The sequence below is a fragment of the Acartia tonsa genome, chromosome 6 (assembly GCF_053477335.1).
Source record: "Acartia tonsa isolate MP-2025a chromosome 6, ASM5347733v1, whole genome shotgun sequence".
NCBI lineage: Eukaryota > Metazoa > Arthropoda > Copepoda > Calanoida > Acartiidae > Acartia > Acartia tonsa.
In genome coordinates, this window is record NC_137265.1 from 35,646,209 (window position 1) to 35,671,103 (window position 24,895).

The 24,895-nt window shown below is 31.4% G+C and overlaps 2 protein-coding genes across 2 annotated transcripts; one reads left to right on the forward strand and one right to left on the reverse strand.

Moving 5' to 3' along the window:
- Positions 1 to 282: 282 nt before the first annotated feature.
- LOC145323087 (uncharacterized) lies at positions 283 to 4,447 on the forward strand. The gene is made up of 5 exons (XM_080165468.1): positions 283 to 335; positions 769 to 805; positions 1,188 to 1,238; positions 2,460 to 2,494; positions 3,353 to 4,447. Exons 1-5 carry the CDS (start codon positions 283 to 285, stop codon positions 3,516 to 3,518), a joined length of 342 nt encoding a protein of 113 aa, XP_080021594.1. The 3' UTR covers positions 3,519 to 4,447.
- A 1,703-nt stretch (positions 4,448 to 6,150) lies between these two features.
- Positions 6,151 to 24,488, reverse strand: LOC145322509 (deoxynucleoside kinase-like). The gene is made up of 15 exons (XM_080164547.1): positions 24,399 to 24,488; positions 20,702 to 20,747; positions 19,974 to 20,040; positions 19,243 to 19,320; positions 18,355 to 18,385; positions 16,537 to 16,604; positions 13,210 to 13,228; positions 12,627 to 12,728; positions 11,741 to 11,814; positions 10,241 to 10,311; positions 9,835 to 9,857; positions 8,349 to 8,404; positions 7,828 to 7,895; positions 7,180 to 7,219; positions 6,151 to 6,775 (listed from the first exon to the last, which is right to left on the reverse strand). Exons 1-15 carry the CDS (start codon positions 24,405 to 24,407, stop codon positions 6,691 to 6,693), a joined length of 837 nt encoding a protein of 278 aa, XP_080020673.1. The 5' UTR covers positions 24,408 to 24,488; the 3' UTR covers positions 6,151 to 6,690.
- Positions 24,489 to 24,895: the final 407 nt, after the last annotated feature.

The window sequence follows — 24,895 nt, forward strand, 5'->3', positions numbered from 1 at the left end:
AGTCATGGATGGACAAACGAATAAATTTAGTTATAGAGCAAATGTTTAGTGGTCATAATGAAGCATGCCCGACAGACTGACAAAGTAAGTTGTATACTGGATGCTCTTTGGTAAGAGGTATCTTAACAGTAAAATTCAGCAGTTTACCTTAAATAACAGCCGAGAAAGTCATAGACAAAGAGAATAATAGAGTAGCTTTGGTATAAATAATACGTTTTAATGCATATTATTTACTTAAGTCAAAAGTAAACAATGCTTAAGTTTTGTTTGTAACATCTATTAATGTCTGTTGAACTGATTAGGAGACTATCCAAGCTTCATAATCACGGTCAAAGGTAAGTTTATGATGACAGATATAGATTTGTTCGAGAATGAGCTTCAAAAGTACTGGGGCTGTATTACACCCACCTTATGATAACACCTAATATATCCTCCTGTCGATTTCTGACATCCAACATCAACTAAAATCGAGGGGGGTTAAGGGACACACCGTCCTAGTTGTCCACCCCTCTACATATAACAACATACTCTTGAAGACAGGCGTCCATTAATTGTTAAATTGATGCGTGAAGCGCCCAAATTTTTTTCACATTTTCCTTAGATTAGGAGGGGGGAGGGGGATGACTTGTTTAAATTGAAACCTTCAGTTGCTATTTCAAAAAAAATCAAGGGAATGTACATTGACGTACACCCTTATCAAAATGTTTGAATTTTTTTTTCATTTTTACAGACAAACAGACCCTGAACTAATTATGTTGTTTATTTCAGGAGTAAGTATGTTGTGAAGCCAGAGAAAGTTCTTCATGTAAGTTAGATTAAACATTTTTTTCAAAAAGTAAAAAAATACATTATTCGCTACTTTACTTAAAGAGAGCAAAGAAAATATATTTTAAGAGAATAATTTGGAGGCGAGTAGTTTTTTCTCTATGCCTATTGTCTAACCTCCGATAGGTGTGGCTGATCCAATGGTTAGTACCGGTTCTCAGCCATACTGAAAAATCATGAACCGTATCGTATCATAGACAATTTTCTACGAATAGTAAAAATTAAAAACATAATATTAATGCCAGTTTTGTTAGGCCCGCAGAGATAACAATAATAATTTATCGTTTTACTATCCGCGGAAAGTTGTCTATAATACGATGCGATAAATAACTGTCAATTTATCAATTTTTGTTTGTTTGTAGATTGGTAACCATGTAGTTTGGGAGCATATTAGTGGATATAAAACTTACAAGGTTTATTTTTTTAAGCAAAGATTTTCTATAATTAGCGTTGGTTTGTCCGTCTGGATTGGTTAGTTAGATACGATTAATCTATAATACAAAGTAGAATGATGTCTGTCCGTCCGTCCGTCTGAAGCTTAAGATCTTGGTAACCACTGAACCGATCGGATTCTACTCTTCAGGGTATTTACCTATTGGTCCTGTGGTGGTTTTAAGCTATTTTCTTGGGGGGTGGGACACCCCCAACCCCTAAAAAACAAAAAATCCCCCAACCCCCTTTTTTTTGCTATAGGCATCAAAGCGTCAGCCTGTAGCAGAGCGTATTTTTTAAAAACAAATTCTATGTAGGGGGGTTGACTTCCCCTTACCTCATAGGGCGAAGCCCCTAGAGATTAGGGGCGAAGCCGCTAATAAACAACAAAGTACAATATTATAGGCGAAGCATCAAGTTATATAAATGTAACATGAATTCTTTTATTTTTATTCAGACTTTGTGCTTTGCTTTGTGAATATTGTCATCCTTGTTTATATCATTTCCACTTCAAAAAGCATATTGAATGCCCACCGAGACTAAATACGATTGAGGCTGCCTGCCGAGCCCTATTTGTTAAACGTTGACTAGTAGTCATGTAAACTTCAATGGTTGCTCCTGATCAAAGCATTACTTTTTACATTAGAAGTTTCATGCGTCTGATGAAATAGCAGTTGGTATCATTTCAAACGTTTTTAGTTGTGATGCAATACTTTAAATTTTTTACGTAATCTTTTTTTATATAACAATTAAATTTTGTTTTTCACTAGAATTGTTGAAACAGTTAGAAGTTAGCAAAGCTACTGTATAACTTACTTTGTAAGACCTATCTGATTAATTTTATAGCTTTCACAGATAGATGATTCATTTTTTGGTGAATAATACTTTTAACTGATGGGACTCTACAAAAAAATTTCATAGAGTTTTTTTTGAATAACAGTTTTAATTTTTTTTTTATGAAGAATTCTTTGACTAATGAATTAAATTATACACTTCGTCTATCTTAACCTCAGCTGCTATATAAGATGGACTTCTGACTTATTGGTGAACTTTCCCCTGAATATTTAAATCGCATACTTTTCAATCATTCAGCCCATCCGTATGTTTTCTTTAAATCTTTTTTTAAAATTCCAAGCTTTGCTATAATTCAAAAAATAGTTGTCCTTGTTTTTAAATTAAAAGTGTTTTGTTTCTGGTTTTAGGTTGCGTCTGAAGAAGGAATATCCCAACATTACAGGTAGATTTTTTTTATTGTGAAGCTACTTTACGACACTTAATTATATGTTTCTACCATAATTATCCATTTTAGCTGGGTGCTACCTAGGTGAAGGAGGGGACATTGGGCTGTTTAGTCCCCAAAGTCTTATAAACACGTTTTCTTATTGGTTGGCTTAACAACTTTAGGGGCGGGCTTTTGTGAATTTTGAATGATTGGTTCAATCATTGCAACCAACAATTGTAATCTACAGAAGGGGTAATTTCGTGTATCATCATTGAGATATATATAAATTATTCGGTCAGTGTCTTATCCCGTTAGATCCCTGGGTGCTAATATTTCTACATCTACAATAATTTTACCCCTTTAATTTTTTTGTCTTTCTGTCCCACCGTCTGTTTTTTAAGAAAGACGGCTGTTTTATGTGATGATACCATATAAAAATGAGCGTCAACGTCAAGTATATATTTCACTTGGTCTGTAAGTTTGTCAGACATCCTACAAAACTATAAAAAAAAACAAATTCATGATTTCCATTAACCATGTTTGATAGTATCGTTTTGTGTTCATTTCTTGGAATACAATTAGGTTCTAACTCGAAGAAAAACATTTCAATAGAAAAGTGGTTTAAATTAGGATTTCCGAAAAATGAAGATTCAAATGACGCATAAGAGTATATTTTTATCTGTAGTCATCTATTGACTAGGTTGATCTAGGTTTTGTATTAAACAAAAAATCCCCCCCCCCTTATTTTTAATTAATTAAAACATAATGGGAGAAGAAAGGGGGGGGGGGGGTTTACTGTAATAAACAAGGCATTTTGTAGTAAAACATTGTAAGTTTATTAGTTAAGCCATTTACTTCAGTATATTTTTTTAGAATATGTGAATTTGGCGGCTTCGAATGTATGAAACAGCCGTCAACTATCGACAACTCTACTGCAAGATACGAAAACGAATTGTTTCGACGTGTAGATAATATTTGTAAAACTGCTTTCGGGGGGATAGGGTGTCCCCCTGCTCCCCCATTAGGATCTCCATATTAAAAAATACCATTTTAGAAACTTAATGAGATCAATCCTTTTAATACAGTAAAAGGATCTGTGTGTGTGTGTGTGTGTGTGTATGTGTGTGTTTACTGAAGAATCTCGCTAACCACTGAACTGATATCGTTTTGCTTTACAGTAAAGCTTCTCATAAGTCTAAGGATGATGGGATGGTTTATTACTATTTTAGGGGTGGATACCAACACTTCTCCAAAGAAATCGCCCATAGAAAATTTAACCCTTCCAATTTTTTAACTTTTTTTTCTAAAAGAAAAATAAAAAAAATGGGGGGTGGTCGACTCCCCTCCCCAAATTTTTATTGTACCTTTTCTTTTTAACTAAAAAATCGGGAGGTCGAATTCAACCCATTTCCATCTAAAGTGCCCCTAGAGTCCTCTAGGGTCGTATAAGCTAGTTAAAATAAACAGGACAAATTTTACCATGTGATATTATAAATTGTTTTAATTGTTAATTTTTGAAGTTTGATAATTAAATATTTCTATATCATTCCAATTTGGCAATAAAAATGTTAAAATAAAAAATGAGGATTGCAAAAACTAAAACATCGACATAATAAATACAGTTTTTTCTTTCTTAAAAGTTAAATCCATAAGAAAAAAGGATAAGAGGATGAATACTCACCCCAATTTCATTGTAAAATATTACTTCCCCCCTACTAAAATAATTTGTCTGCTATTTATCTAAACCGTCCGCGGCTTTTTGCATCTTAATCATAACCTATTCTATATATGTAAAAAAAAATAAAAAAAATTTATCTTATTAATTATTATTATTTTTCTGTAATTTATTATGTTTTAAAAAAAATTAAAGAAAATATTTAAAATACAATTTGATTTAGAATCTTAAAAAACAAACAGCCGCGGACGGTCTTAGTGCAACAGAAAAGTATGTTTCGCCTAGTTTAAAAATAGGAGGGTTCACCTTTTATGATCAAAAATTTATTTTTTTTCAAATTAGCCTAAATGTAATATTTAAATCTAATTAACATGATAAAACTTTTAAATGTTTACTAATAAAAAATTAATAGTTTAGCTCTCAGCCACCAGGTTCGCTAGTTGTCTACTTCAAAGACATACATTAAAACTAAGGCTAAATATTAAATAAAAAATTTCATAACTGAATAATCTAAATAAGTGAATAATCTGTAAAGCTATCTATGTTCTTTCTCAGACAATACTCGTTTTTACAATATTTTTAACATTTTCAAGTGATGTTATTTACCCCTCAGGGTTTGGCCCTTTAGTGACAAAAATCCAAAACAAGAAAAATACAGGCAAAATAAAAATTGATGAACGCTTTGATATTCTAGTTCTATATCCAAAGCTAGATGGCACTGAAAAACTGATTATTATAATTTACAATCAAATGTTCATATTAAATTTGTAAAAACGTTTATTTATTAAAAAATATAAGTTAGATAGACTGCAATATAAATCTTATAAGCTGATAATGAGTGTTATGATTAAAGTCAGTAGCAAAGTCATGAAAAATTAATAAAGATAATTTTATATTCTTTCATTAGGTTTCATCAGAATGGATGATAATTCAAAATATTTCTATATCATCCCTTAAAAATTAGATTTATGCTTCAAACAGCAACTATAATCGTCTTGAAATTATATTTAATTTTAAGATATTCCCATTTTGAAAAGTGGTGGAATAACATTAAAAATTCAGCGCGGCAATTGCTCAATATAGGCCTCTAGGCCCACTGCCTATTTTAGTCCTTCAAATACCTCGATTTCTCTCTTTTATTATTTTCTCTATGGTTAAATCATAATAAATTCAAGGTGTCAGACACAGACTAGATTACCAATGATCGGCCAGTATACATTTTAAGTTACCAATGGTAGGCCAGTATGACGTTAATTTAACGACATTTGACTCTATTTTACAAAGCTTCGTTTTTTTAGACTCTGTGCAGCAATACTGTGATCATTTTTATCCTTGTTGTTCTATTGTACATGTGTATATTGTAGATATACAAAATATAGATTTTAACAAATGATGTTTTAAACCTTATATAAAAGTAACAGGATTACTCTCTGTCTGTCTATTTGTACCAAAGGCTCTCCTTTACAGTGCAGCTTCTCATATTTCCTGGGCAGGTTTATAACTGTTTGGGGAAGGGTACCACTAAGAGGACTCGCCAAAAATTCATGTTCTATGAAACTAGTTCCGCCTTAACTTAACATCCAATCTTAACATAGATTGAAGGGAAAAGTTATTTCTTTCATCGTATTATAAACAGCTCTCCGCGGATATAGAATGTACAATTATCAGATGAAAACCATTTTTTTAGCCCCGAGGTTCCGAAGGCACGGGCTAAAATAACTGTTTTTAATCTTATGATTGTACATTTTTATATTAGTAGAAAGCTGGATATAATACATTCTAGACATAGTTTTTTTCGTATGGATGAGAGCCGGTTCCTATCCACCGGATTCGAATGAATACCAGAAAACATTTTAAGTTCCCTTAGGAGAGTAGCCGTTTTTATGTGTATAATTAAGAATAAAAGGAAAATATATGTAAGAAAAGTGCTTAGGACAGACATACTGACATACACAATAAATTTATTAAATAGCCTCGCTACAAAAAAAAAATTCAATTTTCATGAGCAAAGTTGAATATTTATTAACCATGTCAAAACCAAACAACTTTTATCATAAATTTTATTAAAATTTCGCCAAAAAGTTGCAAATATTGCAAAAACTAATAAATTTTGAAAAAATGCCATTTATAAAAATAAAACATAGCATATATACATTTTAGACATATTATTATTCAAAGTGAAAAACTTAAAAAATATATAAAATAGTAAAGCTGTTTGAGAATCAAAAGCTGTTATAGTTGAATCATTTAAAACTTAGTATTATCTTTAGACGGGAGTATATAGAGATAGGTATACTCAGGGATCTAAAGGGATAAGACAATGGCCGATAAATTAATGTACATCCCCTTCTGAAGATTAGCAATAGTGGTTGAAACGTTTAAACACTCAACTTAATGAAGAAACCAATCAAAATTCACAAGTCCCTAAAGTTGTTAACTAATAAGAAAACGTTATTATAAAAATTTTGGGACTAGTGTAATAAAGACATTGTCCCCTCTCTCTCTAGGTATACCTACATATCAACAAACAAACATGTTAACATTTTCCAGTACAAAAGCTGAAAAAATCATTGGTCTTCAATATCTCAGGAACAGCAGAGTACAGGTCCTTGGCAAATTGCCTGAAATAACAAGAGTGAAAATATCCATAATTTTTTGGTGGATTGAAATTTGTTTAAATCATTAATTTTTTTTGTATATTAATCCAATATCTAATAACAAATCAAAATTCAATTAAGGTCCTCAAAGTTGTTTATCCAACGAATAAGAAAACGCTGTTATAATGGCTGATAAATTTATGTACATCCCCATCGATTATACCCAAAATTAGTGGTAGAAACGTTTGGACACTCAACTTAATGAACCAACCAATAAGTATTTGCTAAAGTCCCCAAGGTTGTTACGCCAAAGAATAAGAAAACATTGTTATAAAGCTTTGGGAACTAGTGTAGAAAACAGCCAATTGTCCCCTTCCTTCCTGAGTTTAGTTACAAAAAAGCCTTGCTGTCATTATTAATTTTACTACCTGTAAGTCAGTTTCAAAAGAGAAAGGTCAGTATTGGCATCTAAAAATGGAATACAAATGAAAACAAATTCTTTTTAATTATTAATCAGTCTGGTTCTATAATCTATACAAGAATAACAGTTCTAGTGCAGTTCAAGGTAAAACGTTCCTGATAACGATCATCTCCTGGAAGGCTGGTAGCTGCCAAACGGCTGAATGTACATGACATGCTTGTACACCATGATAAGCTGAATTAGAAGAGATCCAATGATGAACAGAGAACGCTTCACAGAAACAAAAACGCGCAAATGAAGTCTTTTTGGTGCATTTATGTGCACTTCGAGATAACTGCGATTTTTGAATAATGACTATTCCAGATTGTTTGTAGTCCTTCTTTTTTCCGGTTAAAATTTTGTGCGTGCATAATCCAAAGTTTTGTTGATAAGCTTTCAAGTTCATAGATTTTTGGATATAACCGTTACCAGGAACATTTTACCGTGAACTGCACTAGATCTAAAGATCCTTTAATTACACAACTTTGACTGGAAGTTATTCAAGTTGTTAACTATTTCATTTCCCATAAAAGCTTTCCCTTTTTAACGATTTAGTAATATAAGGATTAAACTCAAACTTGTTTTATGGGACTAACAAATTACAAATGTATCTTACCGATGACAATGACTTTGGGCATGGGGTAGGTGGTGACGTTCTGATAGATCAACCAGTTCTCATGCAGTCTAGAATAATGAGTTGTCATTATGTTGTAGCCGCAGTCACTTAAAAATTTGACCAGGGTGTTCATACTAAACCCCCTAAATCTCTTTAATTTGTAAAAACTGTCTTATTAATCTAAAGTAATTTTTTTTGTCTAAATCTTCAGATTTCGATAACTGCTGAACTGATTGAGTTTTCCATTTATTGGAAGCTTCTTTTAAGTCACTAGATGGTTTTAGATGATTTAATTTTTATATATAAGTTTGGTTTCAGGCTATTTTGCTACTTTCCTTACTCCTCCGAATGCAGAGCTCCTAGATGGTAGGATCTCAGCCGCTAGTGGGGACCAACTGGCTTCACTCAGTAAAAATGTAAAATGTCCAAACAAATGTTAGACACTCTGCTTAAACTTTTTAAAAGTTTGTGGGAAATGAATTACTATAAACGTCTTTTTTTACTAACAGACTTTCAAGCACCTGTGGAGATCTTGGAAATAGGACAGGGGCACTTTCAACTCTTCTTTCCTATCTCTCTGAAATAAATTATAGCATTCATATCCAGGGATAAGACAAGGGCTGGCAAAATTATGTAGATCCTCAATGATGATAAACAAAATTACCCCTTCTGTAGATTACAATTAGTAGTTAAAATGTTTGAACACTACTCAATTAAATGAACTAATCAAAATTTCCTAAGTACCCAAAGCTGTTGAGCCAACGAATAAGAAAACGTTTTATGAAACTTTGGGAGCTAGTGTATTAAAAAGCCCAATATCTCCTCCTTTGACCTGTCCATTTATTCCTTGGAAGAGTGTTGTCATTACTAATTACTAATTAAGAATTACGATATCATTTCTTTCTTTTATTTCCTAATAAATATTTAGTGAATAATCCATTCATTGTATATGTAAAAGTACGTTCAGATAATAGAAAAAATTATAATAGTTTGTTTTTATCTTGCTGCAACTTATTCGTTGGATTAGAAGAAGTTCTCAGCCATACTGGAAACTAATGTATGGTTGTTTCGACAGACAGTCGAATTAGAGATCTTGTCATACCAATAGTGTATTGGCGACAGAAAAGCACCTTAGCAACTCCCAGAGTTTTGCGCGCCTCGCTAGAAGAATGACGCACTAAGGATTGGACTTAAATTACTGGAAGAGGTCGTCATCAATACCTCCGAGTAAGAGTTTAATGGATATGGAATTTTTTTTGCAAAAGTGCACGACAAAAGGATCACGAGAAACAGGTCCCCTGTCAATACAATGGTATTGTAAACACGACATTAATCCGAAATTTGTTCACTTTATTATTCTCGGAAAACTGTTGATAAATAGCTATTAATTGTTTTGTCCAGGAAGTCCATATAGCACCTTGACATGCAAGTCTTTCACTACCAAACATTGTTTGATATATAAATAAAATGAAAAAATACATATACATTGTTTAACTTCACAAATTCAAGAATTTTCGTTTTTTACTATTTTTTTCTTTATAACTTTTTTACTTTTTACGACAATAATTGAATTATTAAGATACAAATACAAATTTTTCATTAGTTTATTATCTATAATACAAAGTAGAACGATGTCTGTCTGTATGTCCGTCTGTCTGTCTGTCTGTCCGTCCGTCCGTCCGTCTGTCTGTCTGTCCGTCCCTTAAGATCTCGGTAACCACTGAACCGATCGGATTCTACTCTTCAGGGAATACCTACTGGTCCTGTGGTGGTTTTAGGCTATTTTCTGGGGGGTGGGACACCCCCAACCCCCCCAAAAATTAAAAATCCCCCCCCCATTTTTTTCCTTTTTTGTAGGGGATTTCCTTGGTCCTTTTACGTATTTCGCCTAAATTTTTTTTAATCACCTCTTGGGGCAAAGCTCTGGAGGCTAGGGGCGAAGCCGCTAGATATTTTTATATAACTGCTAGATAACCTGTATTTTACTACTTTGAATTGAATTCTTACCTTGTAGATTCTCTCGTAAATAACCTGCAAGAGTCAAGAATTTTTTTTGTGATTTTTACTTTATACCAAAGAAATTTTACTGTTATGTTCATTAGTCGTATAAAAACCTATCTTTTCACCACAGTGTACTCCATATTAGTATATTCCTGGAAAGTTAAGGTATAGTGTTATGAGTGAAACATCTCTATAATCAAGTCTGAAAACATCCTTAAATAGTATCCTGTATTTAAGTAATTTTACAACAAATTTATATCTTAAAATCTTGTTTAGACTTAAAAATTAATATCTTGCTCTGATTTTATTACTTTGCTTTTATGAAAGTTGCTATCCTTGTTTTTTTTAGCATCATTAAAACATATTAGGTATGGTTAGATAATTATATTTTTAAAATTTCTATTCTTAATTTCCTGTGGATCAGTTCTGAGATAAACAATGGCATCTACATCCACATCAGTAGTGTTTCTAATAACACCATACCTAGGATAAAAAAAGAGTCTCAGTCAGGGATGGTGGGTACATTGGGTTGTTTATTACACTAGTCCCCAAAATTTTTTGATAATATTTTCTTTTCGTTGGCTTAACAACTTTGGGTCTTTAATGAATTTTGGGTTAATAAGTTGAGTGTCCTAACGTTTTAATCACTAATTGTGTAATATTGGGTAATAGTGTTGGGTATTGTCCTATCCCTTTAGGTCCCTAGAAAAGAGTATAGATATTAAGCAATTGTTACTAGATGTACGCATTAATTTACAGAACTTTTGCTTTTTCCCCTTCATATATTGGTAAGTTTGTTCAACAAGTAGCAGGATGCCCGCTACAAGTCTCACTTTATAAGAGAACATGAAAATCCGGTGTAAGATACATTTAATAATAAATCCGTTGACATCAAATAAATTGGTTGATAAAGTTGATAAAGATAAAAAAAACTTTAAACTAAAATGAATATTAATTTTTAAAAGCGAACCTTTTCTATAATTAGGGTCGGTCCGTCCGTAAGTCCGTAACGGATAGCTTTTTTCGTTAATTTAGGCATGTTAGAATTGTCGTATCGATTTCAAATTTTGTATGGTGATCCCTGTAGTAGTTAGGTACAATTTATAAAGCGTAGCAACTCTATAATCGTTACCAGAATGTCCGTACGTCCATTTTCAACATGTTGATTTTTCACTTTTTTAAGAACAAATTATTATATGATCTAATTATCCGATTGATCTGATTTTGGGTATACTGATTCCTGGGACAACAAATTACAATATTATAAGCGAAGCAACTCTATAATCAAGTCCTAAAAATGTAAGTATGTCCTTAATCATTATCCTGCATCAAGCAATTTTTCAACAAATTTACTTACAATTAATATAGACTCATATACATTTATATTCTGATTATTTAGTTCTGACACTATACAAGTGTTAATGTCTGTTTGTCCTACCGTTTCAGTGCTTCGCTTTTAGGGATGTTGTCATTCTTGTTTTATATTGGATATGAAACGCAATGAATAAAAAGTGAAGAATCAGCAGATTTTATTTCTTTGTTACGATTTTATTTGACAAATCTTATGTATGTACTTTTTTCCGTTTTAATTACATACAAGATTACGCAATGAATATATAGTTTATATGGATTAATAACATTAGATTTTAACTTTTACTGGTACCCATCCCTATATAAATATATTCTTCTCTTATTATAAATTAAAATAATAGAGGGATACTGGGTTAAATATGTATGTAGGTATGTCCTCACTCCGTGGACCGACTTACAATTGGATAGAATATAAGCCAATAGCGTCGGAAATTATAATAAAGTCAAGTCGCTACAAAAGAGCAGAAAGCAATTTGCTATCAGACGATAAAGACAAATACTACCACTTAAAGAGTAGCTTCGCTAATAAAAATAAGCATACCACTCATCCAAAAGATACTTTTCAGCATTGGTGATCACATTGGTCATCTGCTCAACAAAACACCATCTACCACTCTTAAATAAAAAATAATTAAAAATCTCCCGCTCTTAATCTATCTGTCGATCTTTATCTATAAATAACTAGCGCTTTTTCACCTAAAGGTAGAATGGGGGAGGGGGGGGGGGGTTAAGACACACACAGACAGAGAAACAATAAGCAATTCCTGTATTGTATAGAGTTAAAAATTTTGCCGTTAGGTGTCCTAATTACAAAATGATAAACTAAGTTTTAAATAAACTTATATATTTGAGATACATTAAACAAGAAGTCCTGTTTTTATTTTTTTGTAAACTTAACTATATTCATAATGAGGACTATCAATGTAAAAAATTGATTAGGCAATACAAATAATTTTTATATAAAAATTTATTTAAATGTATACGTTTTGATTGTTATCATCTAGATTCTAATTAAAGATAGTCACTATTAATATTTTAGGAATACAAAATCCAATTGATAAACTTAAGTTTATATCTAAACGCATGGGATGTGTATAATTATCTCAGTACTGTCCATTCGGTGAGTTCTAAAGCTTCATTTATGTGCAAAAGGTTATTCAAATGTGTTCTTAAGATTTCCAGTATGGCTTCGAAACCGATTAATATCCGTTGGTTCTTAGTCATACTAATGTGTAGCATTGTATGTATAAACGACAATTTTCCACGAATATTAAAATAAAAATCATAAGATTAATGTTGTTTGCCCGGGCTTTCGGCCCCTGGGGGCTTACAAATCTGGTTTCAATCCTTATTTTTTTGTATATTAAAATCTGCAGAAAGCTGTTTATAATATGCTGTGCTATCTATCTATCTGTCTATCTATCTACCTGCATACTCCTCTCCATAATCTTGACAGGGGGTGTGGGAAGGCCATCCCTCCCCCTCAAGTCCTTGACGTGTGTTTCCAGCATGGTCAGAGTCACCAGAGACTACAGATTAGATTGTATTCATGCTTTCTTTAATTCTTTAGGGAGGGTGTTAGATTATTTGTATATTATATAAAGTAGTAAAGTTGATTTTGTCCGTAGCTTAAGATTTTGATAACTACTAAACTAATCGAGTTCCCCATAGCTCATTCTATTATCAGTCTTAAGTCTTGGGATGGTTTTAATCTATATTTCTAGCCCCTATGCCTCTTCAAATACAGAGCCCATAGAGGTTAGGGGCGTATTTACTTATAAATAATACATATTTAGACAAAGGTTATTGATTTCTTCATCTAAAAGTCCACAAACAATCAGCAATTGTTTTGAAAAGGTATATAAAAGAGTGTTACTTCTGATCAATGAAAAATATTTATGCAAAATAGATTTTGTGCAGTAGCCTTAACTAATTGATATTTACATGTTGACAGGCGGACAGACAAAGTTAATGAGAAGCAATGCTGCTAAGAACAGCAAAATATCTTTCCTGGAAAGTGAGGCCCCACCTGAAGAAAAGAAAATTTTATCAATATCGATATCTAAATATATATAGGTATGTCATTTTGGGTCCTATTTAGGACAAACCAGGATTGACAAACATCGGAGTGGTCTTAAGAATCTTTGATGAAAATTTCAGCAGCATATATTTGATAACAGCTGAGAAAAATATCTCTCGTCTTTTTTTACATATCTTTCCAGTATGGTTTAGAAACCGTTTGATAACCGCTCGATAAGAACTGGTTCTAAGCCAATTAAAATAAAACTCATACGATCAATACAAGTTTTGTTAATCCGGGCCTTCGGTTCCTCGGGGCAAACAAAACTGGTTTTTAAATTATAATTTTCTAATTCGAAAGCCGCGGAAAGATGTCTATAATACGATGCGACTAATAACTCTTTCTAAGACGATTCCTCTGATTAATGCTCAACTACTTTATATGAGTTCTTTTAATATTTTGCGCTTCGCTTTTTATGATTGTTATCATTATTGTTTTTTTTGTTTTAATTTAGAGAATGTGTGTATAGTTTATAATTATTTAATTTTTATTCTATAATAGAATACTTGATTAGTTATTATAGTTCAAGGAATTTTTAAAGCGTAGCAACTCTATACTTTTTTTGTTCCCTCATGTTTTTAAATTTCTCCTCAACTAGGCAGCTTTAGGTACATCGGACTGTGATTTATACCCGTTATCTTATTCGCTTGCTCAAAAAAATTGGGTACTTTAATACATTTTGATTGGTTGCTTCCAAACTAGAAGTCTCCTTCTTTGTAAGCAATAATTCTACAGAAAGGGTAATTTTGTTTATCCTCACCTCATTGCGAATTTTATCGTCCTTTGTCTCATCCTTTAAGATTGCTGAAATGGAGTAATCCTTGTTTTTATAATTATTATTTCATGATATTCACAATGATTAGAAATCCTGGTTAGAAAAGTAGAAAAGGTAGAAAAAAAGTAGGACATGACGCATGAACAAATACTAGTTATTTATCATAATAACTCATAATATTAATACCAGTTTTGTCAGACCGGGCCTTCTTACTCCTATATTTTTTTATTTAATTGCCGCGGAAAGCTATTAATAATACAAAGCGACAAATAACTATTACTGTAAATAATTCTCATTTTTTTTTCTTTATTTGTCATAAATAAACTACAGTTTACGTATTTTGACCAAAAAGCACAAGATGACATTTTGCTGGTTGTAATAATGGCAAACTCAATGTATGATGTCATTTAGAGAAATAAATCAAAAACTTTTACCTTAAGACAAACAAGGATGGCTACACCCGTAATAGAAAGAAAACTAATGGACAAACAAAAAGACAGGATTTGGTTCCAGTGGTGAAGATATTTTTCGGCAGCTAGCAAATTACATTTTTGTTGTTGTTGTAGCTCTGTTAATATTTCTGACTGCATTAGCTGATATTCAAAGATCTCATTGAAATTGATACTTCTTTATATAGTTGCTTTTAAACTAGCCATCCAGAAGCTATATATCTAAAGGGGGTCCAAAAAAAAGCCTAAAACTATATAAAATCTAAAAACAAAATAGCCTAAAACCACCCCAAGGTCCTATTTAAGCTGAAAGGAGAACTCAATCAGTTATTGAAATCTTAAGCTTGAGACTAAAAAACCTTACTACTTTATATAATAGGATTATTGTGAAATACCAAAGTATAGAAAAGCTTTGTTTCAAAGATGAGAAAACATAATATTTAACTCCATTTATCCAGGTAGTGAGGGAACATTGGGCTGTTTATTACACCAGTACCCAAAATTTTTAATAACGTTTTCTTATTCGCTAACTTAACAACTTTGGGGACTATAATTGAATTTTGATTTGTTGGTTCATTAACATAAGTGTTCAAACTTTCAACCACCAATTGTAATCTACAGAAGGGGAAATTTTGTGTATTATCATTGGAGATATACATCTATTTATCGGCTATTGTCCTATCCCTTTAGATCCCTGCCGTTTATCCATCTTGAATAATTTAACTTATGATTATTTTCCATTTCGTGTAATAAAGAATAATTACCTAAAATATTATGTGGGTGAAAACTTTTTTCCTCTTTTAATAGATATTTCTCGCATAGTATTATAGACAGCTTTCCGCGGATATTAAAATAAAAAAAAAGATAAAAATCAGTTGTATTAGCCCCGAGACCCAGGCTAACAAAACTGGTAATAATTATATATATTTTTTAATATTCGTGAAAATTTTCTTTAATATGATGCTATACACGATTTTTCCTTATATTGATCAGTTTTGAATTGAATTTATCGCATCGTAATATAAACAGCTTTCCGCGATTATAAAAATGTACAAATGTAAGATTAAAACCAGTTTTGTTACCCCGAGATGCCGAAGGCACGGTTTAACAAAACTGTAGAACAATAGAGCAACAGATGTTTTTTACAGTTGAATCGATATAAATTTAAGGCTTGTTGAGAATCTTTGCTACTAGTATTTGGAGCCAGGGGTAAAAAAGGATAAGACAATGGCTAAAAAATTGATGTACATCCCAAAATTACCCCTTGTGTAGATTACAATTTGTGCCTGAAACATTTGGACACTCAACCTATCAAAATCCAATGAATTCTAGTACACAAAGTTAAAAAGCCATCGATTAAGAAAATGATATTAAAAGCATTGGAGACTAGTGTAATAAACAGCTCAATATCTTGTTTCTCCCTGAGTAAGAGCTATGAAACAATTAATACAGGTGTTCATTTTTATAATTATTCATAGTCTGCAAAAATTAGATTTCTATGTACATCCATTAGTACGTTATAAACAGTTATTGTGATTATAAAAAGAATTTGTGCATACTGCATGTATATTGGCTTAACAAGTGTTATTCAAAAAAAATTTATGTAATCTTTTAATCTTGCAAAATATCTTTTTTGTATACAATTTGGATACATATTAATGATAATTTTTTCATGACTATTTTATTACAAAAGTATCATTATAAAACTTTTAAATTGTATAATATATTTTCATTCAAAATTAAGCACTCTCTTTGTTGATTGTAGACTAGAAAATAGTTATTAGTTGCATCGTATTATAGACAGATTTATAAAATAAATTCCGGTTTTGTTATGATTTTTTTTTTATTATTCGTAGAATATGTCTGTAATTCGATGCTATACATGATGTTTCATTATGGCTGAGAACCGGTTCTAATCCAGCAGATATTAATCGGTTTAGAAGCCATACTGGAAAATTATCTACACTAATTGACTGTATAAAAAACATAACCTTTTTTATCATTGTGAAAAAACCTATAAAAAAATGCATAACCTTTTTGTATCATTATAGACCAGACCGAGCATATCCTCTCCATGGAAATTTGTCCAGTAATCTACAGGCTGAAATTAAAATAAATACATGATTCTAAAATATAAAATCTATATTTTATCATGTCAAAGTTTCGTGATTTTCTATTTTTATCTTTTCGTTCCTTTTATCTTTTCCTCCCCTATTTTTCATGACCACTGCTATAATTTACTTTGTCTGTTTGTCCATTCATGATTGTATTTGCCTACTTATGGATGTTGTAATTATTGTTAATATTCAGATCAGATTCAAATTTAAACCTCCTTTATTCCGAGATACAACTTCATATAGTCAACATTCTTTATCATTCACATTCAGGGAGTAAGGGAGGGGACAATGGGCAGTTAATTCAATTTTATAGTTGTGACCCTTTAAGGTTGAAAACCCAGATATTTCCAGATAAAACAAGTATTTGCAATATAGCAACCTTTAGTGGAAATTTTTGACTTTTTGAATTGTTTTTAATTCGAAATGCACCATCCTTAAACTGATGCTATACCACAAGCCTTTGATTCTAGAGATCGAAACCCTTATTTACAATTCATTTCCAAAATTGTTATTATTTAAACTTCGGAAAATTAAGGAAACAGACCATTTTACTTTTACAACTTCTTTTACCCAAATTTTTTATTGTATTTATTAAAAAGCTTAGACATGAAAAAGCCTTCAAATAATTATATTACAAAACTTACTAAAACAATTACCTTCCTACAGAACTTTTAACTCAAGTTATTTCATTTAACGAAATAAAAATGAGATACCTTGCGTCAAAATTTCATACTACATAAATAAAATAGTTGAGAACATAAGTACATCTTAATTTTAAAGATCTTAAGGTTTAAGTAACATATCTTAGGATAACTGGTAGCTGCGCTCCTAGCATCCAGGACAGAAAAATAAAATAACACCATCTTGAGATTTTAATGATAAACAAACCTTGAACAACTCAGGACTTCGTGAATTTTCCCTAAAATTTTGAAATTAATCGGATCATTAATTGCAGAAATATTAAGCTAAAGACAAAAAACTTTTGCCTTTACATTAAATCAATAAGAAACATCTAACATGTCTAAAGTAAATAAAAAGAGCTAATCGTTACGGACGTACAAATGTGCGGGACCTAATTATAGGAAGGCTTTGCTCATAATAACTAATAATCTTAATATAATTTCTTTCTACAACGAACTAATCGGAATGAATTAACATTAAACAAGAATTAGATATAAAAAATGTAATGATTCAATTTACAAAATAATTTTCAAAATCAAAATATTCTGTCTGCTTGTTATTGTTTATCTTTTTGTTGACGCGCTAGTTTGCCGCGAGATTATGCATGATTTTGCGTGACGTCATTCATAATTGGTCCCCAAGATTGGTTAGAAACTGCTAAATTCTTGCATGTTCCCTTTAAGCCAGTCCCCAAAGTCTAAGACTCCTAAAAATTGAATATTCGATCCATTGTCCCCTCCCTTACTCCCTGATTCACATTACACTATGTGTACCAGGGATTTAAGGGATAAGACAGTGGAGGATAAATGGAAGTAGTGATGCACGAAATATCCCTTCTATAGATTACAATTAGTGGTTCAAAAGTTTGGACACTCAACTTAATGAATTAACAAATCAAAATCTAATAAACGTCCTCAAAGGTTGTAAGCAAATTAAGAAGAAAACGTTATGGAAAACTTTGGGAACTAGTGTAATATACAGCTCAATATCCCCTCCCTCCCTAATACACATACACTTTGTACTTATAAATTAATAAGTAAATACTATAATTACCTCTTGATAAACTGATATATCGGGATAACCTCTGAAAATAACAAACATTAATATTAATATTACATGTTACATAACATATTTACAGTACACAACCCTACTCTTTGTTATAAATAAGATATTTTACGCATAACAAACCAATTTCTGACGTTTCTTTAAAGCTATAAGAAGTATTTTATTAGACTTTTTAATTATGCTTTGCTGAAATCAAAGTGGTGTGAATTTACAAAATAAATGCTTTGGTAAAATCATAGTGTTTTCAAATTAAATGTTTTACTAATATCAAAGAAGCAGCTTATAGTGCCTTAAAAACTGACGTCATACAATACAAATGACCAATGATAGGCCAGTATAAATTTTAACATTGGTCAATTAAAATGTAAAGTGACCTATCATTGTTCATTTGTATTGTATGACGTCACTTTTTTATAGGCACTAACTATGAGCTGCTTCAATATCAAATATAAAATTTCAAAAGCAACATTGCTGTTTGGATTACTTTCTTTAATAAGTTTGGGTTAAAGTTTATAGAGGTTTAACGGAGATATGACAAACTTTGAAATATGTAAGATACATTTTGGGTGCAAGAAAGAGGGGAGGTTTTAAAGAATACACTCACACATACATCCACGTAATTTGTAATAGAAAAAAGCTTCAGGTGGGGACATTGGACTGTCCTCAAAGTCTTATAATAGCGCTCTCTGATTCGTTGGCTTAACAACTTTACAACATAGGGGACTTTTATTGAATTTTGATTGGTTGGTTTATTTAGTTAAGTTTCAACCACCAATTATAATCTACAGAAGAAGTATTTTTTTTGTATCATGATTGGGGATGTACATCATTTTATCGGCCATTGTCTTATCCCTTTATAACCCTGGTAAAGCTTACCTGAAGAAGTTAAGGAAGGTACTCTTTCCAGATCCAACATTGCCCTCAACAGAAATGGTAAAGGGTCTTCCAGATGGCCTAGTAGACAAATGCATTAAGTATATATATATATAGATCCAGTTTTGGGGACATTTTTCGTGTGCTAGCAAATTGTTTTCTGCTCTTTTGTGACTTGGCTGTGTTAATATTCAAAGACTCAATTGAAAGTCGGCACAGGGTCCACGGGATGGGGACATACAGTTACTTAACCAATTTCCCCTCGATTGTTTTACTTTAATGCCTAATACACAAAAATTCAAATTGTTTGTCATAATTAAGGATGCACAACAATTAATCATTTATTGTCTTATCCCTTAATATCCCTGATAACTAGTGTTTGATGATAAATTACTTATACAAAACAAAAATTACACCAAAGTTAACAATTTTTTAAAAGTTCTTTTGAAGATTTTTGTGTATCCTTTAAAAAAACTCAATCACGAAAAGCCATGATTATCAGGGAGGGAGGGGACATTGGGCTGTTTATGACACAAGTCCCAAATTATTTTATAATAACATTTTCTTATTGGCTTAACAATTTTGGAAACTTTATAGTAATTTTGATTGGTTTGTTCATTAAGTTGAGTCTTCAAACGTTTCAACCACTAATTGTAATCTATATAGGGGATAATAATTTATGTGTGTCATCATTGGGGATGTACATTAATTTATAGGCCATTTTAAAAAGTTACCTAGTTATAATATCTTCAGCGGTTGGGAAGTAACTGTCTTTCCAAACCCTCTGGACCTCGGGAGTAGCTAAATAAATAACGTTAGGTTTAGGTAGGGTTAGACTCCACGAAGGGTTACTAAAAATAACTGTCTTTTTATGTTTAGACTAGGTGTTTTGTTCCCACTCCCTTACAGTTTTTGTTGTCTGAAGCTAAATATTTTGAAAACTGCTGGTCTGAACTGATTTTACATTTCAAAAAAGCTTTAATTATGGCTTTGAGTGGTTTCAGGCTATTTTCAGGATATCCTTGACCCATCCCGGCCCTTAAGGATGGGGGCGAAGCGACTAATAGAGTGTAAAGTTAAAATTATATGTATTATGTCCATAGATAAAGAAAATTTTTTTAAAACCAAATGTTTGACAGTTTGAATATTTGTTTAAACAATGAGATGCATAAAAGATTTTAAAATAAGATTAAAAAAGAAAGAATATACAATAATAAAAGTTATTTATCGCATCGTATCACAGACAGCTTTCCGTGGATATCAAAATAAAAAATAAAGATTAAAACCAGATTTCTTTGTTCCAAATGGTCGAAGGTTCGACTTCGGGCTAACAAAATTGGTTTTTATCCTATGATTATATTAATATTCGTTGAAAATTGTCTGTAATACGATATGATACATGATTTTCAGTATCAGTATCGGATATTAATCGGTTTTGAAGCCATACTAAAAAGTGTTTTACCTTTACCCTTAACAAGGGAAACTACAGTCAGAGCGCAAATCAAGAACTAAAAAATAAAAAAATATCAATAAAACAAGAACGATTAAGTTCAATTTTAGCGAAACTGTGTGAACTTATATTATATGTTTCATTATTATTTGGCCACAACTTGGTCAAAATGCTCACAAATCAGACCTTTTTCGACCGAAGATACTCAAATAGATCCTTTACAAGCCCAATCAATCAGTTTCAAGGGAAATTGATGAAAATACCAAAAAAAGGCAAATTTGGGTGTTACCTTTTATATGCACGGATACCATAAAATGGGTAAACATTCAAATGCCCCGCCTCAAAAAGCCAGTAATAGAATTTAAAGTTAATATTTTGGACTTCCCATCAAATTCAAGGTAAATTATTCAGGTTTAAACTTAAACCAGGGGTATATATTCTGCATGGTTGACCCTGCTAAAGTGGGGGGAAGAATAATAAATATAAAGTTGGGGGAAAAATGTAAAAAAATTAAGAGAAATGAAAACATTTTTTCCATTTTTCTCTTCCTTGTTGAAAAAAAATCTTAAAAGATTTGTGGGATAATATAATAATATGAATAAAATTAAGAATTCTGAATGTTTTTTTTCTATTTTTTCACCTTCTTGATGTAAAAAACTAGTAGGGGGAAGAAAAAAAACATTTTGCAGCAGTGGTAAAAAAATTTATTCTTGTGCAGAATATACAACCCTGACTTAAGTGTTAAGTGGAGGGGGTTGAGTTTCTATAGAACAAAACAATGAGTGCAGGGGTTGTTAGTTATATATATGCCATGAGAGGGGGGGGGGTAGAGGAAAGAGGTAAAAGGCTATATAATGCAGGGAGAGGATGGGTTGATCTGTTTATTACACTAGTTAAGTTGAGTGTTCATACATTTCATCCACTAATTGTAATCTACAGAAGGGTAATTTGTAATTCAAAGAAAATTAAGGAGTAGCCCCTCTCTTTACTTGGAATTGTAAAACTTTTAAAAATCTTTTACATGTTTATGTTTTATATGTTATGTATTATTTATATGTTTTAATTGAAGAATAAGAATTAATTTAATTACTTTAAATTAATTTAGTTTCATGATTATGTTTAACAATGGTAGATGAATTTTTGCTAGCATTTTAATTTGCTGACCTGTATGCAATCCTAATCATACTACTAATGCTTGATAATTAGTGTCAATTCATTTCAGCAAAGATAAGTTTTTAAATTCTATTGGGGACCCTACAATATTGTTAAATCAAATATTAGAAGAATAACAGTATTATTGAATATTTTAAGATAGTTAAGGCTCTTTTTCACATAACTATATCTATGATCATTTCCTATTTTATTTAATAGTAATGTATGAACACTATGCATGATGTATTTATTGCCATGAAGGGGGGGGGGGGGCGAAGGAGAAGTGACACGTTTGGAATTTTGGGGAGAAGGGAGGGGATACATTAGGAAAGGGAATTATATGGCATGTATAATAAATTCTCTTAATGAGGGTGGGTAAATATCATTATCACTTATGCTTCAGTAATACCTACAATAATAAAATGTCTATTTTAGTAAGTTTTTTTTATAAATTACCATTTTTGAGCATTTCAATCAGTTTTTTTTTAAAAACTCAACATATTTCTTTAAAATTATTTGAAGATTTTGGCACAAAATAACAAAGCAGTTTAAAAATTCTATCTATAATGCTTATTAGCGCTGTTCAGGGTGTTCAACCCCAATAATTAACATTGAGACCTTTAAAATTAGGCGGGAAATTAAAATACCCTATTGCTGGGTTTCTCAGGCCCGGGCTATGTGATACCTCGTCCCATAAAATCAACAGAAAAATACTCATTTTTACTTTTCTTTCATTTTTAAAGTTTGATTCTGTTAAATTGGCTATTCTTGATGGGATTTATGCATTGATTATATTGGAACAAAATATTGTGTAGAAATTAATGTATTTCAAAGAAAGAAAATTTGGAAAATAAGAAATTCGACCTCTATCACTCCAGAGGACAGCTGCCAACCTCCAGTTGACAGGATGTAGTTAAATACTTGTTAGCGATAATAATTAGCCTAAAAAGGAAGCAAAAAGTTTTTTAATATGGTAAAAAATGAGAGAAATGTAAAAATAAGTATTTTTTCTGTTTAGTTTATTGTATCTGTGCATATAAAAGGTAACACCCAAATTTGTCTTTTTTTTGGTATTTTCATAAATTTTCCTTGAAATATAAAGATATCTTGAAACTGATTGATTGGGATTGTAAAGGAACCATTTGAGTATCTTGGTCGAAAAAGGTGTGATTTGTGAGCATTTTTGACCAAGTTGTGGCCAAATAATAATGAAACATATAAAAAGGTAACACACTTACTTGATGACAGACAAATTCAGGGTCCGTTTTGTAGAGTACATATTTGGAATTATTTATCGCATTGATTTATAAATAGCTTTCCGCCGGATATAAATCGGTTTGGAAGCGATTCTGAGCTGGATCTTTAAATCGTTTAGAGGTGCGCTGAATCGGGGCGATCCAGTTTGGCGCACCACTGGATTATTATATATCAATCTTTAAATCTAAATGCAAGCGATCTAGCAACACCGCGCCGAAAACCTTTCAAAGATCCATGTTTTATAGCAGTGGCTTTGGCGCACCATCAGCGCACCTCCGGTTCACCTCTGAAGCGCACCCCTAAAACAATTTAAAGATCCAGCTCAGAAATATTTTTAAAGGTTTACTACTGAAATGTACAAAATAAAGACATTTTTGTTTATTCAACTATTAAAAGCGGTAATTTATTTATTGGCAATTTTCCGTGTACTTTTTAAACCAGCGTGCATTTTGAGACTCCAAATATTTAACTACATTAAAATTAGAATCCAACTGATGATTTAACCAAGGAGGGTTAGGGACATTTGACTGTTTATTACACTAGTCCCCAAAGTTTTATAATAACGTTTCCTTATTTGTTAGCCTAAGAACTATGGGAATTTTTATGGAAATTTAATTAATTGGTTCATTAAGTTGATTGTTTAGACGTTTTTACTACATATTGTAATCTACAGTAGCGGTAGTTTTGTTTATCATCATTGGGAATGTATATCAATTCAACTGTAATTGTCTTATCCCTTTCGATCCCTATAAGTTCAGATAACATGCCATAATAATAAATATTTTTATAATTCTTTAATATTAAAACATATTGTAATTTTCAGGAAAATTAGATTTCAAAACATTGCTATAAATAACTTTGTTTTCAGATATTACATATTATTTTGCATATTCAAATTTTACGATGATTTGATTTATTCATTTCAAATTGTACAATAGTTATTAAAAAAGAAAAAAACAGTTTGGTCAACAAAAGTAAAACATTTTTAATTTTTTAAATCAAGCGGTTTTCCTCAAAGTACCTATTTAAGCACAGAACCTCTTCTTTTAAAATAAATAAAAAATGAGAGGGTGGGGTAGTTTTTTTTGGTTTTATAGTTTTGTCAGGTTAGGGTACGTTATATTGGGTACTTTGTAGTCCCAGAGGGTAAGCGCACATCAGATGTATGCTTTAAAGGGTGATGCACTCCGCAGGGGTTAGTTTTTTTTCAATTTATTTCAGAGTGAAGATGATGGGGTGTCAGTGCTCGATGGGCACTTTGAGTGAAAGCACTAAAAATCCTTTTAAAATATTTTCCCACCTTGATCATTTTTGAGTTGTGTATCCATTTATGTAAAAGATAGAACTGAGCAAAAAAACTGCTTGATATCAGCAATTTCACATTCCATTTTTAAAATTTTATTTATTTTAAACTTGTTTTTAAAAGCGAAACTTTTCTATGATTAGAGCCGTTCAATCCGTACATCCAGTTAACAGTTAGGTCTTTTCGTTAATTTAAATATGTTAGAATTGTCATATCGATTTTAAACTTTGTATGATGATTCCTATAACAGTTAAGTATGATTTAGGAAGCAACTCTCTAAACGTTACCAGATCGTCCGTATGTCCATTAAAAACATAATAACATTTTTCATGTAATATAATCATCCTATTCATCTGATCTTTGGAATACTAATTTTTGGGACAACATAGTACAATTTCATAAGCGAACCCTTACAATTATATTCTGCTTATTCAGTTCTGAAACTCTACAAGCGTTAATGTTCGTTTGTCCTACCAGAGAATTTGTCAAAATAT